Source organism: Dunckerocampus dactyliophorus, chromosome 21 (assembly GCF_027744805.1).
Source record: "Dunckerocampus dactyliophorus isolate RoL2022-P2 chromosome 21, RoL_Ddac_1.1, whole genome shotgun sequence".
NCBI classification, from domain to species: domain Eukaryota; kingdom Metazoa; phylum Chordata; class Actinopteri; order Syngnathiformes; family Syngnathidae; genus Dunckerocampus; species Dunckerocampus dactyliophorus.
The window spans coordinates 6,929,896-6,948,216 of NC_072839.1; the positions used below are offsets into that span (position 1 = coordinate 6,929,896).

At 42.3% G+C, this 18,321-nt stretch overlaps 1 protein-coding gene across 1 annotated transcript; it reads right to left on the reverse strand.

Annotated features, from left to right (window-relative positions):
- Nucleotides 1-743: 743 nt before the first annotated feature.
- On the reverse strand, nt 744-17,933 carry zcchc2 (zinc finger, CCHC domain containing 2). The gene is made up of 14 exons (XM_054766015.1): nt 17,009-17,933; nt 15,974-16,091; nt 15,836-15,906; nt 13,983-14,054; nt 13,553-13,653; nt 11,622-11,725; nt 11,464-11,526; nt 9,259-9,313; nt 9,044-9,167; nt 8,752-8,813; nt 8,476-8,543; nt 6,861-6,989; nt 4,570-6,126; nt 744-4,404 (listed from the first exon to the last, which is right to left on the reverse strand). The coding sequence occupies exons 1-14, from the start codon at nt 17,759-17,761 to the stop codon at nt 4,343-4,345; spliced, it is 3,339 nt and encodes a 1,112-aa protein (XP_054621990.1). The 5' UTR covers nt 17,762-17,933; the 3' UTR covers nt 744-4,342.
- Nucleotides 17,934-18,321: the final 388 nt, after the last annotated feature.

Here is an 18,321-nt window from a genome sequence, read left to right on the forward strand (position 1 = left end):
CAATTTTTGTGTGTCTTCATTTAACCATTTATACTATATAAATTAAAGTATGTGTGTAATAAATTGTTTTATATATAGTATATTTATATACACTATATATCAGTCTATATAATAGAAATATTACAACTATTTATATACTGTAATATGTGTGTATATATTTTATATGTAATGTCATGTTTATTATAGAACTATAGCACTCTGTATAACAGTATATATATATATATATATATATATAATACAAGTATTATTTGTATATGTATAATATATATAGTATATATATATTTTTTAAATATTTTTTTTACTTTTAAAAATTTTTTTTAGTAGTAACAAATAAAAAAAAAATAAGAAAAAATATTTAAAAAAATAATATATAGTATATAGAAGTGTATATATACAGTATATGGTAATATATATATAAATATAAATAGTAACACATTTTAATCCAATTAATCACAGGTTTTAAATTAATTCATCATGATTAATCACCATTCTTAACTATGTCTGAAATATGCCCTTTTTTACTGTATTTAATGAAGAGAAAAATAAATGACAGGCTAGGACTATATACGGCGTTAACGCTTTATTTTTGACAGCCCTAATTGTAATACTACAAGTCAAAAATATTAATATAAATGTATTATATATATATATATATATATATATATATATATATATATATATATATATATATATCGTAATAAATTAATAGTTGTAATATGATTTTTTCCAGTTCACCCAACATTTTCCAGCAAGAAGAGGCGTTGACGAGGCGTGAAATTGCAGTTGACTGTATGGGTGCGTACATTAATTGCGGTTTTCCACCATTTGCTGGGGGGTTGTTCCCGCGCACAGCGGGGATCTACTGTGTCGTGTGTTGAAAACAATTGTCAATTTCATTCATTCAAGCTCTCCCAGAAGAAAAGTGCGTGGGCGAAAAACGTACAGCACCCACTAGTGGCGACTGTTTGCTATTATAAACCTTCAATTATGATTTTTTTTTTTTTTTTTACAAGTAAGATTTTTTGGAAAATGTGTGTTGACCATGAGGTTTTCAAAAACCTTACATACAAAAATGCCATTTTCAGTTCATGCACACCACTCTGGACAAAATGTGACACCTTTCTTCTTTTTTTCTCCCCCCTCTCTCATTTATTGCTTTTAATTGAAAAGGAAACAGTTAACATTTTGCATAAAATCCAAATTCTGCTCTAGAAATATATCAGGCCTTCCAGTATCAAAGAGTACAGTAAACATTTCCACTGAGCGGGATACAAGAGCGACCCCTCGCATATGTACACTACTTTTTTTTAATACTTAAAGTTAGCGTGTGGATAGAATGTAGTGGTTGACATGGCTGGGATGGAGTCCCGCTCAGTGACTGTATGCTTGGCTATGTGCCTGACTGGAGGCAAGCTGGGATAGGTTCCAGCTTCCACACGACCCTAAACAGGCAAGTGGTCAAAAAAACAACAACAACAAATGGATGGCATAAACCCACTCAAGCCTAAAGATGCGACTCCAATGACACGACGGCTGTAACGCTTCAGTGTGTTTTAATCAAGTGTTCAAGACTATTTAGCATGCTAGTTTTAGATACCTCCCGAGGATATGCCGAAAAATTGCCGCTGTGTCTCAATTGGCGCACTTACTTACACGGTGTACTGACGGAAGTGTTCCATTTGAGACACACCAGCCACCGTCTGATTTCAAGCACAAGTTAAAGACGACTTGAGTGAAAATGTTGGCGTTCAAGTAACACGCAGCAAAACAATCTTGCATTCTAGCAGGCGAAGAGTTCATATTAGCCGACTGGCGCGTATTTACTGGACTAAGTAAGAACACATTTTCCTATTTACTGTATTTTTACAGTATCTGCAGGCCGTCGGACGTTGACGACGCAGAGTAAAGCCTTGCTTGAAATGCTCAGATTGAATGTTTTCCCCCTCCCAGCTCCGTGGTGTAGTGCACATTAAAAAAAAAAGTAAAATGTTAAAACAACACAATACAAGTTCAAAGCAGCAATTACCTTCAACTATGAACTCATTAGCTGTGTCTCAATTCATGCACTTCCGTACTCAGACTTCTAAGTGTGTTGCTACCGAGTACAGCAAAAATGCAGCGCCAAAACCACCATGACGGTATTGGTGACTTCACAGCGGGTGGGCGGCTAACTTGAAATAACGGCGACCCGTTTGCGGTGGAGAGTCGTGAACAGAAGCATTTCCCATGCGTGCGCATCATCAACCGTAATCGAGCTGGGACTGACTTTGCACACTCAAGAACTAAGTGCACAGTGTAAACGCTATACCCTAAGTGTACTGGAAAAATTACATTTGACACATCATTTTCAATAAGTCCGCAACGACAGTCATGAATTTGGGACAGCACTACAGTTAAAATTTGTGCACTTAGGATCTAATTACACAGTGTACTGACTTAAGTGTACTGACCAAAGGATTCCATTTGAAACATAACTTCCAGTAAGTGCATTTAGAGAATAATGGATTTGGGACAGCACTACACTGTCAAAACGTGAGCACTCAGGAAGAAAGTACACTGTGTGCAGTTTGCGAAGTTAAGTGTACTGATGAAAATACTGTATTTGAGACATCATTTCCGGTAAGTGCGCATCAACAGTAATCAACTGGGGGCAGCACTACTGTGAAAATTTGGTCACTAATAGTATTTTAGTGTACTGAACGAAGTATTCCATTTGAGACATAATTTCCGGTAAGTGCGCATGCACAGTAATGTCCGTCCATTCTTTTCCTCACTAGGGTATGCTGGAGCCTATCCCAGCTGACTTCGGGCGAGAGGCGGGGTACACCCTGGACTGGTCGCCAGCCAATCGCAGGGCACATATAGACAAACAACCATTCACACTCACATTCATACTTATGGACAATTTAGAGTCCACAGTAATGTGTACGCTCAAAATTTGCACACTCAAACAAAGTGCACTGTGTACACAGTATACCAACTTAAGTGCACTGAAGAAAATTCCATTTGAGACATCATTTCCAGTAAGTGCGCATCGACAGTAATGGATTTGGGACAGCACTGCACTGTCATAATGTGCTCACTCGCAAAGTAGTACGCAGTGTACCTATGTAAGTGTACTGAAGAATATACAGTATTCTATTTGAGACATCATTTCCGGTAGGTGCGCAGCGACAGTAATGGATTTGGGACATTTCTGGTAAGTGCGCATCAACAGATGCAGGAACTAAGTACACAGTGCACACAGTGTACTTATTTAAGTGTACTGAAGAAAATACCATATTCTATTTGAGACATTTTCGGTAAGTGTTGCATTGACAGTAATGGATTTGGGACAGCCATACACCGACAAAATTTGTTCACCCAGGAAGTAAGCACACAGTGTACTGTTTAAGTGTACTTAAAGTACTGTACTCCATTTGCGACATCATTTTAGGTGTGCATCGACAAAAATGGATTTCACTACACTGACAAACTTTGCACACTCAGGAATTAAGTATGCAGTGTACTTATGTAAGTGTACTGAAGAAATTACAGTATTCCATTTGAGACATCATTTCCGGTAAGTGCACATCGACCGTCATGGATTTGGGACAGCACTACACTCACAAAATTTACACACTCAGGAACTAAGCACGCAGTACACACAGTATAGCTATTTAAGTGTATTTAGGTCAGCGCTACTGTCACAAAGTGCACACTCTGGAAGTACACAGCACAGTACACTGACCTAAGTGGGTCAGCACTGCTGTCAAACTTTGGGCACTCAAAGTAAGTACACAGGCTACACGGTATCGCGATGCAAGTGTACTGATGGAAGTATCTGATTTGAGACACAGCCGTTGAGTGGCGATAAAAAGCATGACGTCTCCCATCCTTACATGAAGTGGACATTCAAAAACGTGAAGTCAAAAGACAGAACAAGTTCTTAACGTTACACTTTGATTATCGTTTTAATCCTTGAAACGAGTAAAATCTTCCTATGGCCAGTAAATGTTGACAAAGCATAAATATGGTGTTTTTAAATCGCTGTGGCCCAGGCTGACGGTCACTTTAAAAAAGTTCTCTTAACGATACCAACAATCAAGTAATAATAAGTTAAATGTTTCCCAACCCTCAGTGCAAAAACATCCAAACTCAACTGAAAGGAAAGGACTTGTAAGCTCATGAGACAATTCTTCTCAACAAGATTCAGGCACAACCGTCTTCAGATTTGTCCGCTGAGCCCTTAGCAGGTCAGGTTTTGTGTGTTTTTAAACCACCGTTACACACACACGCACGCACGCACGCACACACAGTTTACCATCCCTGTGGAAACAACTTCTTCATCGGTTTGACTTTTTCAGTAAGCGCTGTCAAGTGCTTCGGAAACGTGGGAAGCCGAGTACCTTAACCGGAAGCTACCTGTGAAAATCAAAAACAATTCAAGGTGAATTCAAATGAATGTTAGCCGCTGCAGTTGGGACCCGGTTGTGTCGACAGCCCTCAGACTGGCTGACCGGATGTCGACATAAGCGGTTGTAAGCGGTGTACGTTGAGCTGAAAGAGGGGGAAGTGCTGTGTGCTTACCTGGCTGTGAGGAGTCTATGGAGGGCTGGTTGCAGTCCTGAGCGTAGTGTCCGGTCACGCCGCAGTTGCAACAAGACATGCTCCCGTTCTTCTTGTTAACGCCACCGCCCCCCAGGGCAGCAGTGGGGAGCATGCCGAGGGGATTTGGGTAGGCCTGCTGGTAAACGCGCTGGAAAAACGAAGCGGCCGGCGTCATCTGCTGCTGGAGGTTGTAGCTCGCGGCCGCCGCGGCCGCCACCACCTGGGTGCTCAGCATGTGTGACGGCACGTCTGTGTGGCTGTGAGAATGCGAGTGGAGGGGGCCGTAGGGGGGCGGGGCCGTGGGGTAGAAGGCGGGCAGGGAGGCACCCCCGTTGGCCTGGTGGGGCGGCTGCTGGCCCTGGGTGAGGTAGCTGTTGATGCACAGGCTTGTGAGTTGGAATAGAGGCGGTGGAACGACCTGGCGTGCCGCTGCTGCCGCCGCCGCCGCTGCCGCCATTTGGTGGTTGGGGAAGAACAGCGGCGCTTGGCAGCCGCTCACGCTGTTGCTGCTGCCTCGGCCGCCGCAGTTGTTGTGGCAGCCGCAGGTCCCGCAGCCCATCAGCTGCTGTGGCGATGGCAGCGGTGCCGGCGGCTGGGGAGGGACTTGGTGGTGGGTTTGTTGAAAAGCAAGAGGATTGCCAGGGCCGCTTCCACAGGAAGCACTGGTGTTGCTGAATGACATGCAGTCGCTGTGTGGCGCGCTGTGAGTAAGTGCTGGGCTGGGGCTGGGGGCGGGGCCTGGCGTGTGTGTGGGTACGGCTGGAGGAACAGCAGCTTGCACGTGTCCAGGAGAAGAAACTGTTCCAGTAGCTGCAGGTGCACCTCCAGGGGGCACGCTGTAAGGTGACGGCAGACCAGAAGGTAAGGTTAAAGCAGGGTGTTTGGTTTGTGAAGTCTCTCCCAGAGGCAGTGACGGTGGAGTCATAGTGGCGACATCCTGACAAGGCAGAGGCGTAGCAGGGGAGGTGGGGTAAGACGAGACGCTCATAGCTCCTCGCGCTGGGGCTTGCTGTGCAGGCTGTGAGGTGACAGGAGTAGAAGTGCTCCCTGACACTCCATCATGACCACCTTGGCTATGTGGCAAGGATGTTTTGAACCTCTGGACCACAGGCTGCACACCAGTGCCTCCTAAAAGTTGGAAACCAATAGATGGGATCCCAAAAGTTGGGATGATGTCCCTTTTCTCTGTTTCTACAGGGCCCGACTGAACTGGAGCCACTGGAGGCATCTGCATAACCATTGGACCAGAAGGTGGCTTTCCATCTGGGAGAACACTTAGGCTGGGAGGTGGAGGCACTGCAAGTGGAGGGTCACAGGCACCACTCGGGAGCACATAAGGCAGACGATGCATTAAGGAAAGACGGGGAAACTGCATGTTGTTGTCCGGGCCTGGGAAGTCCATCAGGGCTGTGTGGTTGTTGGGAGGTAAAGGATGGACAGACATGACCTTCTCCACTACGCTTGGGTCAGTCTGCTGCGCGAAGAACACGCCGGGGCCGGGTAATTTGCAGGAGTCGTCAGAGTGGCTGTCGGTGTCTGTGAGGAAAAACACAGTCAGCAGTCATTCACTCCACTGCTGTACTGAAAGATCAACCAGCCTCAGGTGCGTTTCAAGTTTAAATTAAAGGCAGGAGTGCTCCTTAACTTGAGTCACGTTGTGGGGAATTTCATGTCTTCTTTCAGGGGAGCAGAATATTTGTTACACAGTTTAAACACGTCTATTAACAAAGTACATGCATACAAATTAAACAAGAAAGGAGAAACGAAATGAGTCCGTGCGGGTGGAGTAATGCGCTAATTGGCCATGGGACTGATGAAGACGTGTGTGCAATGTCTTGTTTACACAAGAGGAGTCTGGAAATGTTTTGTAGACCAAGTAAGTATATGTGGGAGACTTTGTTTATACGGCTGGAGAAAGAGCAGTCACGTTATTAACCTGCGTGGAGGCAGGTTCAGTAGAAACTAGAAAGCACTAGGAGTACATTTCACAGGTATTTCCATCTGAGCATGATAGATATTTATCAGTTCTCTCCATTATGTATCAATGCGTGGATTTGTCACCAAATTTCAGTTTAAACACCTGTAGGAGACGTGTTTATGATTTAATTGTGAAAATTGTGACACTTGTTTACTGCCACGGATGCATCGTCGCCTTTCACATCGCATTTCAGGGAGAAAACATGACGGCAACAACAGTGCAAGACAATACGAAGGTTGTTTGAGAATCTCTCAAACGTGTTTTTGCACAAAATAATTCGTTTAGGTTTTACCTTTGTCGTTATCGTCCTCGCTTTCCAGGCTCTCTGCTCCTCTGTGTTGGGGAGTCGATGGGGAGCTGTAGCTCTCTGATGACGTTTCACCAAACGTGTCCAGACCGGAACCCTCAACTGCAACCAAACCTGCATGTTATGTAAAAAAAAAAAAAAGGAACATGTTCGTAGTAAATATAGTGTTTCCCTTGTGGTGGCCCGCCACAATTACATTTGCACAGCCACAGATACATTGTTTTGGGATCTTTTGGGAGCGTAACACTCTGCCGGTCCCACTGTGGCCCTCCCACCCATCGAAAGGTCATGTCCACACAAACACGGATAGTTTAAAAAAATGCACATTTCACCCACATTGATGTTAAAAATTTTTTTTAAAAAGTCCATCCACATAAGTGGAGTTTTAAAAAACATATTCAATCAGAAGCCTCTCACAACTGACTTCACCGCACGTTGTAACGCATCTGCTCATCAGCGTCGTGAGATACAGTGGATCCCTGCACATTCACGAATTATTGGTAAATCTTTTACATTTTTTCCCCTGAAAATAGCCTTTTTTTCTGCATAAAACATATCTCATTTACCATCATTTAAGTGGACAAGCCGAGCTGCATACTTGCTCACTTGAACTTTCATTGTCGACTTCATTGCCGCTCCACTTTCGGTAATGTCTTCCACTATCTTAGTACTTCATTCCATTCAACAGTTTTTCTCACCTTCTTCTTCAAAGTTCCAGCATTTGCATCTTTCTTTGGCATCCCGGTGGGGGATTTTGCAGCGGTAATAAAGAAAAAACCCCACGCAGAACACTCATACATACGTAGTGTGCTCCAATGCCTCATGAAAGCAAGGAAACAGTGGGTAATAATAGAAAGAAAGGATACAGACACAGAGTTGTTCATCGTTCTGTGTGCCTTCTATGACCAAATAGATTTGGAATCTGTCCCACTTCTAAAAGAACCACTATCCATTCTTCACAGATACTGAGTCAAGGCCTTCGGCCATAGGATAACCAAGACATATTGTTGGCAATCATTTTCCAATTAAATTTAATCACACGTGATATCACTAGTTATCAGTAATGTTACTGTAATGTTCGGTGAGACACACAAGCACCAGACCTGATCGCCGGAACAATCGGCTTTTATTGCAAGCTTGAATTATCTCAAAACAGGCACAATAACCCCAAATAAAAACACGAGCTAACTGTTGTTGCGGCCGTAAGCCACACCAAAACTCAACTCTGAAACCCCGACGCCACTTTTCCTGTACCCGAGCACCGGATTTACAGCCCAACGGGTCTTATTTATGTCTCAAATGGCTTATTTTGTCTTATGTCTACTATATTGGGTAATACGAATGTAAAGGTGACTATAGGGGTGTTATTTCATGTCTAGAGGGCTCTAATAATGTTTAAAACTGTATTGAGAAGGTAGCAAACAGGTTTTCTACGATTTAACTGCAAAATATTTGCTTCATGAATAAGAAATCCTACTTCGCGGAAACTCACTTCTCACAGTCGGGTCTGGAAGCGGTTAACCGCGATAAACGAGGGATTACTGTACACGGAAACATCCATTTTCCAAATCAATCCTTTCAACCAGTCATGACCACTAACCTTTCTTTTGAGACAAAACATTTGGTACCAGATTACCATTGGTCACACAGGATCCCTTTGCAATGTCTCTGGAAACAAAGAGATAGAACCATCAGGGTAGAACAAACAGCTCGTATTTGAAAGAGGATATTTTTATTCAGGAGTTTTATTTGCAAATTGATGTCATATGTACAGCATAACAGAAGATCTGCACAACCAAAGGTGGGGTTCATTTTCCTCTTGAGCAGGTGTGTCTGGGTATCAAATGACATATCATATCCTGCAGATGCAACCCACCTGTCAGGGGGCAGGACTCTGTTCTTAGTCTTGGCGACTGGGTGGCTTCTCTTCTGTGTGTCCTGGAACCATAAAGGAGGGATACAATTTCTGACATTAGTTTGATCCGAAACAGATATTTTCATGCTTGGTCACTGTGCACGGGGCTTGTTTCCTGTTCCTCGCTAAATGTGTACCGAAAGCTCCATCCCGAAAAATCCAATTAGGAACAGACGTACTGTTACACCCCGAGCATTTATGCATCAATGACTTCCTGTTGAAGCTATCCTGTCATGTGACGCATCCTGTTCACCTGTTCGGATTCCTGCATGCTCCTCAGGGTGCAGCCTCTCTTCCTCCTTTCTGCTGGACCACTGAGCTCGGCAGCGTGAGTCCCCCTTCGACTCTCTCCCTGAGGGCCTTTTGCACAAGACAGACTAAAGAAAAGAATTCCGATTATGAGAACTATTGTATGCATGTTTACCTGAGATATACAGTATATATCCTGTATATGTATATTTTACTCACCATTGACTTGTGCTCTTGGCTCCATGCTTTTTCTTGTGCCCCTGGCTGTATGATTCTATATCGAAGAAAAACATGAAAACAAACGAGGTTAACAATGCTACCACACAAGTCGACAAAAGCAGTTGACTTCATCGGGCATTTAAGAGGAGCGCGGTGCACAAAAATGTTGACGTTGTCGACATAAACGGACTGACTTAAATGGTGTTCTACTTGTGAATTTAACACCGTTAAGGACCGCCATGGAGACTGGTGAATCCAACTTTGAAAGGGTCTAACACAATCAGACTAAGGTGTTTACATGCATTTTAAAAAGCTGGTCTTAAGGGATGGCTATATAGTTTTGGAGCGTTGAGCACAGAGGTTCTATTTTTGTCGGTGTTTGTCTGTTTGTGCCTTAAAATAACTTAAAAAGTTCTAAATGGATTTGGATGAAATTTGAACTGAACTGAATTGTGAGAAATGGGATTTGAAAGAACTGATTACGTTTCGGAGGTGATCCGGATCACCGTCTGGATCCAGGAATTTTTTAAAAGGATTCTTTAACACTGCGAGATAGGGCCATTTTCGGCATTTGTGCATATAACTCCACAAAAAAAAGGTTAGTGCATTTGGGGTGAAAAAAAAGTACGGGACAAGTTCCCAACAGGTTCTAAAAAATATCAAAGACTGATCAAAAAAATATAGGATTATTATTTTGGTGTGAATCACAATATGGGGGAGAACTATGGTGGGGGTCTGCGCTCTTCGAGTGCTTTTCTAGTTTTAGTAATGCTGCTGTTACCATATACAGTCATGTGGAAAAATTAGGACACTTCCATGGTCTAACTCTTCGACTCATGGCACAAAAAAGGATGAAAATCTGTCAAAACTGTGTTGCCTGTGCGAGTATGTTTCCTGACAAATTATTTAATTTATTCGTGTAAAATTGCGACTTTCGTTCTTCATTCGATTATTACTGTTTTTCTTAATATTTTGACTTTATTCCCATAAAATTATAGCTGTTTTTTTTCCCCATTTCTGCTGTTTCTTTTGTTATTTTCCAACTATTTCAGTTCAGCTTTCCTCTTGTACATTTCCTTCTCGTAATTATAACTTTCTATCTTTTAAAACAATAATGCATTTTTTTCTTTATTTCAACATTGTGACTGAAATGATACTTTTCCTAATTTTACAAGTTTATTCTCATAAAATTGCAACTCTTCTCTCTAATTTTTCTCTTCATATTTCGACTTTACTCTGGTAACATTTTTTTTGGTGTAATTTTCCAAATATTTCAACTTTCTTCTCCTAATATTTTGACTTTATTCTTATGTTATAAATTTGCACCCAAAAATTACAACTCTATTCATTGTTTTTTACTTGAAAAAAACCCCTTTAATATTTCAACTTCATGCTACTAAAATGACATTTTTCCTTACTTTATTCTTGTGAAAGTATGGCTTTTTTTCCTCTTCTCTTAATATTTCGACTTTTGATTGATTTTGCCATTTTTGCTGCTGCTGTTGTTCTTTTTTAAGTTTCCTTGTTAAATTACATTTTTAGACTGTGCTGTGGGACGATAAAAATCGCAGCCGCGGGCCACAAATGGCCCCCGGGCCGCACTTTGGACACCCCTGCAGTAGGGGGGGCCCCTACAAATGTCATCGGCCGTCGTCTTGTTCTGACGTTTCGTGGTTACGATGCACTCCAAGAAATTATTAAAACTGTACAAACAGAAAAAGAGAACCAGTTAAGTGCGCGTGGCGGAAGAATACGTAATCCGCACTTTCATTCTTTCTGGTTGTAATGGCGGTGCCTCAAAGAACAGGAAAGTGAAAGTGAAAAGTGGAGTGAAATTACGCATTGGAAAATGCTCGGAAAGTGGAGAAATGCCAATCAACATTGGCGGTCCAAGGCGCTGAAACACTTTGACCATCATCAAGAATAAAGATGGTATAAAAAGATCTGCTCCTATGAAATGGACAGTGACAACTAAACAGCATAGTGGTCTCATGACTCACACTTTCTCCTCCCAATACGCCCGTCTATCCCTTTTTCCCGGTATTTTTTCTTGTATTTAATCTTTTTATTAGTGTATTTCACATGTCCACGTGTTCTTTGTACAGGATGAGTGACTTCACCTACAACGGATCTTGGATCTTTTGCTTGCCGCACTCATTTCAGCGTCACGGCGTACAAATGAGTACTAGAGTGATGAGCTCTCACCTTCGTCCTGACTGGATGCGTCAGAACAATCTCCTTGGAAGTTTTTCCCCATCTGAGAGTTGCCTAGCGAGAGAAAAACAACACAACCAATGTGTTGCTGTGATGATTGGACTTGCAGGTAAAAGAACATTATGCTAAAATCCCTTTCTTGTACTCACATCGGCAGCAAGAGAGTTTTGTCGAGTAACTGGAGTCACAATTGAAGAAGCTGCACACCTTTCTGGTCTGTCTGAAAACAGGAGGGGCAGCTAGGAACTTTTCCCTAGAGAGAGGGGTAACAGAAAACATAATCATGACTGGTCATGGTTTGTTTGTTTCCGCCATGTTACGTCAAGGAACACCACAGTTAGACCATTCAGCATGTCCGAAAAGGAGTAGGAAGAAGCTGAGCTGAATGAATCCAACCCCTTGTCTTTGTCTCAGCAATTTGCATTATATATTTTATTAGTATGAACTTTGGCCTTTGCTCTTTTGTTCCTATTTTTTTCCTTTTCATTTTCCAAATGGTACGCTTGATATAATCTTGACGTATTATGACTTGTGCGTAACTTACAAATAACGTCTGTGAACGGGCGTCAGCGATCGCATAACTCATTGCCCGCGTATGCGTATGAGTTTTGTGCATGCACAAAATTTTTGGACGACTTGGACGTACGACGACGTATGCCGACGTGCTTCAGCGTGCTCTTAACTTATATAAAACTTACCCATAAGTCATTCGACATACGCCAGCGTATTGGCCACATTTTTCATACGTTGGCGTACGCTGGCTAAATCGTCAAGGTGCGACAGGGCCTTAAAGTTTCTTCCTGTCTCATATTATGACGTTATTTCCATAATACTTTTACTTTATTCCTGTAATATTAGAACTTTTCCCCCCAACCTAATATTCTATAAATTACAAGTTTATTTTGTTTTGTTTGTTTCTCATAATACTGTGACTTTAAAAGTAACATGTTTTCTTTACTATTTCAACTCTACGCTACTAAAATGACACTTTTTCCTCATAATATTACGAGATTCTTCTTGTAAAATTGCGCCTTTTTTCTCATTAGAACATGACTTTTTCTTGTGATATATTTGTTTTTACTTTAAATGAAATTACAGCTGATTTTTCCATTTGTGTAGTTTAAAAAACAAATCCACCTTTTTCAACTTTCTTCTAAATTTTTCCGTAATTCCGACTTTATTATCGTAACTTTTTATGCAACCTCATTTTCCAAATATTACGGCTTCATTTGTTTGCTTGTGCACCCCCCCGCCTCTCGCCGCGAGACCTGGTGAGGTCAAGGGTGTAGAAAATGGATGGATGGGTTGGTTTTTCATAACAGTACAACTTCAAAAAATATATACAGGGTCAGGCAAAATGATCCGACACATTTGTAGGTTAAATAAAAGGCAAATGAGTAAAGAAACAAAAGTGTTTTTATTTTCGAAATGTAGATATAATGCCATTTTGCTTTGTTTCTTTATAATGCCATTGTTTTTTTTGTAATATTTAAAACATAATGAAACAGAATGGCATTATATGCACTTTTCGAAAACAAAAACACTTCTACTTTATTTGCCTTTTATTTAACCTACAAATGTGTCAGATCATTTTGCCTGACCCTGTATATATTTTTTAAATCTTTACTCTTTCAACTTTCTGCTCGTAAAATGATGTTATTTTTCCTGATAATATTACAACTTTATTCTAGTAAAATGCCAACTTTTTCTTGATAGATTACAACTTTTTTCCTCTTAATATTTTGACTTGATTCTTGTAAAATGACTGATGATTTTTCCATTTTTGCTGTTGTTTTGTTTTTGGCTTTTCTGGTTAAATGATACTGTAGGTACAGAATGACGTTTGTTCCTGTCACCGGTTCGTGATCACAAGGTCAGGTCTGGGGTTATGGAGGAAACCGTTGGCGAGTCTGATAACTTTCTCGTCTCACTTTCAGAGAAATGAAACTGATGTGCTGTTTGTGTGTGTGTGTGTGTGTGTGTGTGTGTGTGTTTGTGCACGCATGCTTAAGCAGGGTAACAAGGATGGGTGTGTAGGCTTTAAAATATGCGTCAGACCTCCTCACAATATGAAATGTACCTGAGGCTTTCCTCGACCTCTCTGCTCTCATAATGGTCCCCCTGGCTCAAAAGCCTCAGCAGGCCCTTCTCAAAAGTCTCAGTGCACTGATCTTTAGGAAGCTGCAGGGAAATAAAAAACGACGGTAAGATGACAAAATAAATAGCGTGTCACCAATTGTCCTACACTAGTGGTGGATTTATTGAGCTGTAGCCTAAATGCATCTACAGATGAGATGAGCGGAAAGGGAAAAAAAACACGTTCATCTGTGTCAGCATCTTTCTCGTACGCCCAATATATTGCAAATAGACCACAGCAGCTGAGAAACTGAAAAATGTCCGCCCAAAGCTGTCATATCAGGCAAACGTATGTTACCTGTACTCCCCAAAAATGGAATTAGTGTTAGCATTCGTATCCCCAACTGAGGAACCACTGTACAAAATGAGCGTACCTTAAAAAGGAAATTCTCCAGTTCCAGATGAGTTTTGGTCACATTACTAGAGGAAGAGTCGGACCACTTCACCTGAAATAGTACATGTCGTAAAAGGTTACAAGGAGAGCAGGACAACACCTCAGTTTGGGATCGTAAACCTGTAAACTCGTGTTCTTTCTTCACCAGATTACAGAAGCGGCAGGGACTCAAATCAAATACTCATTCTCCCAGACTGCAAACTAGTCCAGACTGAATAAACAAGCTCTCTGCTGGTTTGCAGCACTCTATTTTGCCCCAGTTGCTTCATTCCTCACAACGAACACAATCCCGAACAATGAATTAACTGACGACTTAATTATTACACCCACCTCTGATGGCAATGTAGACACGTGTCCTAACACTAATGATTCATTTAGCAAACACATAACTCCTCCTCGTCTACCTATAATTGCCTCAACAGCATTTTAGGAATTGGGTCATGATGTTCTGCCACATTGCGAAGTGGGTCTCCAAAAACAAGGTCTGGGAAACACTGCTGTTTGTGGCACATGTGTTTATTTTAGAAACAGATGGAAAATGATAATGACTCGATTCTGGGCTCTGGACATCAAGCAAACAAGGCTGTTGGCTTCCAATCGCCATCTGTCACTGTACATTTTTAATGCAAGTGCTAAACTCCCATTTAAGTATGCGGTATTTGTTGTTGTTTTTTTTATATTAACAGCTTTTAACATAAAAAGGAGGGATGCATAACCCGCAGGCCATGTAGTGCCGTCCCATATTCCTATATGGCCTTATTTGGGAACCACAGTGGTCTGCGTGTCGCCTCACAGTGAGGAGATGGAGGCTTTGAATCTCTGTTGGAGCATCTCTGTGTGGCGCTTGCATGATTGGCTAACTGGAGACTGGAAATTGTTGGTGTACGTATGTGTGTCGTGGGGCTTTCGGGCTAAAACTCCAGGACACACTATAGAAAATGCTCTGTGTGAGAGAATCAATCCACAGATTGATCACACGGATACTAAAGGTAGTATTGGGATCAGAGATTGATAGTTTTCAGTTCGTGTTTGCAAATATCCGTGTATTTTTTATCCTGTTGTTTATATTGTCATATTTAAATATGGTGACATTGTTGCTCAACTCAAAAAAGCCAACTGATGACAGCCAAAAGCAGTTTTTGCTTTTGTTTAGTTGTTTTGCAATTGTATATCATAAAATAGAAGAGGTTAAAGTACACCCCCACTATTTGCGGGTGTTCTATTTCTAGGCCACTACTGTTTACAACCCGCAAGGCATGCTGGGTAACTTCCCTTTGGGGAAGTGTGCAAATGGCCGTCATTGCATGGCTTGCGGGTTGTGGATTAGTATAAATAGTATTGTTTTGCATGTATATTAGTGTGTGAACATTTATCACGGCACCCGCATAGACTGCGTGGTGCAGTTACATTGTGTGTTCCGTGTGTGTGGGGGTCGATGACCTCCTGCTGTGTTGTGTATTCGTGTTTGGCTTTCCCCAGTTTTATTAGTAATTACTTACTTCGATTTTTCTTATGAAGCATGGATGTGTTCCACTTTAAGAAAGGGAGCACAAACTATGAGTCAAGTGACCCAAGTTAGCTTTGTGCTGTCAATATCAGGAGGGCAAACAAAGAGCACACCAGGGTAGCTGGCTAGATTACAGCCAAAATGTCAACAAAAAGCAGCAGGTTCATTTTAAAACACATCTCAACACTACTGTGACATGTAGAACTACTGACAAAACAATTTAGACGTGTCACCACGGTTGCGGTTGCGTAGAATAGTCGACAGACTTCTTCTAATAATTGACAAATCCTACTCATCACCAGTGTGTGTGTCTTGAAGTGCCTCACCTCAAAGGTGTATTCCTTGTCTATTCTGGTCCGAGATATGCACTTCAGCACAATTCCCTCAATATGCACCGCTGGAACGGGAATGCACAGATTTAGGGCTGCAATATGGATATCAATGCAGAGGTGCAAACAGCTCACCTTCTCGTTTTATCGCCCGCCGTCTGGAGCGTCGGCTTTGACAGGGAGGATGGGAGTCTGCACATTCCCCCAAGAGGGACGAGGAGGGCAGGTATTCACCTTTCTGGCCTGGCATCTCCTGGGGTTCAAAACACACAACCACGGTTTCTTTCCACAATGCAATGACACATCTTTATTTTGACTCGGTGGGTTATTTTTTTGAAAAATGTCCCTCGCTTTCTATGATGAAAGGTGGCGGCTATGCGACGTAACCGGCGAGGACTGATCGCATTACAGTCGGCTAAGCTGCGCCCGCATGGGGCTTCATGGCTGCCAGTTCGTGACAGTGTGACCCTGAAACAGACGAGTCCCATTTGCATAATTTCCTATGGGAACATTTGTCTTGAGGTTGACCAATGTCCTAGAATAGATTGTGTTCAACCCCCGAGGTCCCACTGCTATCGTTAAACAGAATTTATAAGCCCTTAAGTAAGCCCATCTGTCTTACAGTTACAGTGCTTGCCGCATTCAGCACGAGTCCAATATTGAAAACAACCTTAGGCACAATCGTGCAGGGATTTTTAACCGTTAAGACTAAATAAAGTGTCATATTAGCCTTCACATGATAAACAAAATAAAGAAAAACTTAATGGTAAGTGCGCAACTGCTGTCAAAAAAGTATGCAATGTACATAGTATACATATTCAAATGTAAGTACGGGAGTGTGTGAATTGAAAGTAAATTGTGTACTTAGTTCCCGAGGGTGCAGATTTTGACAGTGAAGTGCTGTTCCAAATCTACAACTATCGTCGCGCACTTACGGACGTAAGACTGGCTGTAGTCCCTCCCCTTCCGCTACGTAGTCATGATGGCGACTATTTAGTGCGGTAGTCACCACTGCGCACTCAACGTTTGGGGCGTGTTGAGTGCGACATCCGGGTACTGAAGGCTCACTGTGTTTCGCCGTCACAGTGGAACGCTCTTATGTACTCAAAAGGCTATGTGTAAGTACGGGAAGTGCGCGAACGGTGTGCTGACGCTATTTCGTTCACTTACAGTTGTTTTTGCGTTCATAACAAGACGACGTCCCTCCTCTTCTATTGCAACCTCAATTTTATCCAGCTGCTCCCGAAGCGCCTCCCGCTGGTGGAAATGGAAAGCCGGGTGTAGCGACGCCATAGTGAAAAGCAGCGCTAACTGGTTCAAAGGTCCGGCGGGGATATCTGTAGTTGAGAAGCCGCAGGTTGGCTCCGTCCTCCGGCACATATTCCCGTCCTGACACGCCGAGTGGAAGGAGAGGTGGTGAGGGTCCCTGAATGGAGGAAGGGAGTAGTTCTTGTAGAACAGGGCCGGGTCTACATGGCTCAGAATGCGAAAGAGTACCCCAGCACATTCCCTGCTGTCAGACCCTAGCAGCGACACACACACCAGTAGTTTGGCCCTCACTACCGGGTCGATCACGTCCGTTAAAACCGACAACTCCTGCTGATTATTAGCGCGAAAATCAAAGTCCCGTAAAACGTGATAGTCTTTCCGGGCGAGGTCCTCCAAGTACGAGCCTAAAAAGCGGAGCTCCAGGGGTTGGCACATATGCATCAGCCCGCACATGAACTCGATCCTCCTGGCGGGGTTGAGGTGAAGGCCGAACCACTCAAAAACAGTCTCCTTGTCCAGCTGGGTTGGATCTACAGGTCTGGCCGAACCCGTCCCGGGGATGTGTTGGTGTTCCGACCGATCCAATGAATCTTCATCTGGCGTTTCGTCGCCACCTTCGTCGCCCGTTTTCATCGGTAGTTTCATCTTCGGCATTATCGGATTCAAAGTCAGAATTGCGGAGGGATACAACTACATGACCGACATGTTTCAGCCTTTTTCACGTCTTCAAAGAAGATGGAATTAAGTCGTTTACAGTCGTGCTGCTGTTAGCTCGCCATTACGCGGCTGGATAGTAGGGGTGGGCGGATCGATATACGTGTCGATCGCGTGGATACCAGTGTCGTAACTGTATTTGGTCGATACCAGGGTGACGAGATCGGTATTTTTTAGTTCGCCTGTTTATTTCCACAAATATCCGGGTTTTTTTTGTTCTTGTTGATATCCTTACACTGGCGATGTTCTTTTTCTATATTGTTATAGCGTGTTTGTTTTTTTGGGTTTATTTTAAAACCGTAAATCACGTGAACATAAACCGATTGGAAAAGCTGCCATATTATGTAAAATCAATAAATAACAATAAATAGCATTATAACAGGGTGCACTTTAAGAATAACGTAATACTAGGAGAAAAAAAGACACAAGAGAATAAAATCGTAATATGATAAAAAAAAAAAACATGCAACGTTATGACAATAAAGTCGTATTTGCTCGAG

What these genes read in the sequence shown, in the direction of transcription:
- zcchc2 (XM_054766015.1), bottom strand. Translation starts at nt 17,761, where the DNA reads ATGCCGAAGATGAAACTACCGATGAAAACGGGCGACGAAGGTGGCGAC. An exon ending in AAAACTCTCTTGCTGCCGAT is followed by an intron (nt 11,527 to 11,621) that starts GTGAGTACAAGA and finishes TTCTCTCGCTAG; the next exon opens with GCAACTCTCAGATGGGGAAA. An exon ending in TGTTTTGTCTCAAAAGAAAG is followed by an intron (nt 6,990 to 8,475) that starts GTTAGTGGTCAT and finishes CATAACATGCAG; the next exon opens with GTTTGGTTGCAGTTGAGGGT.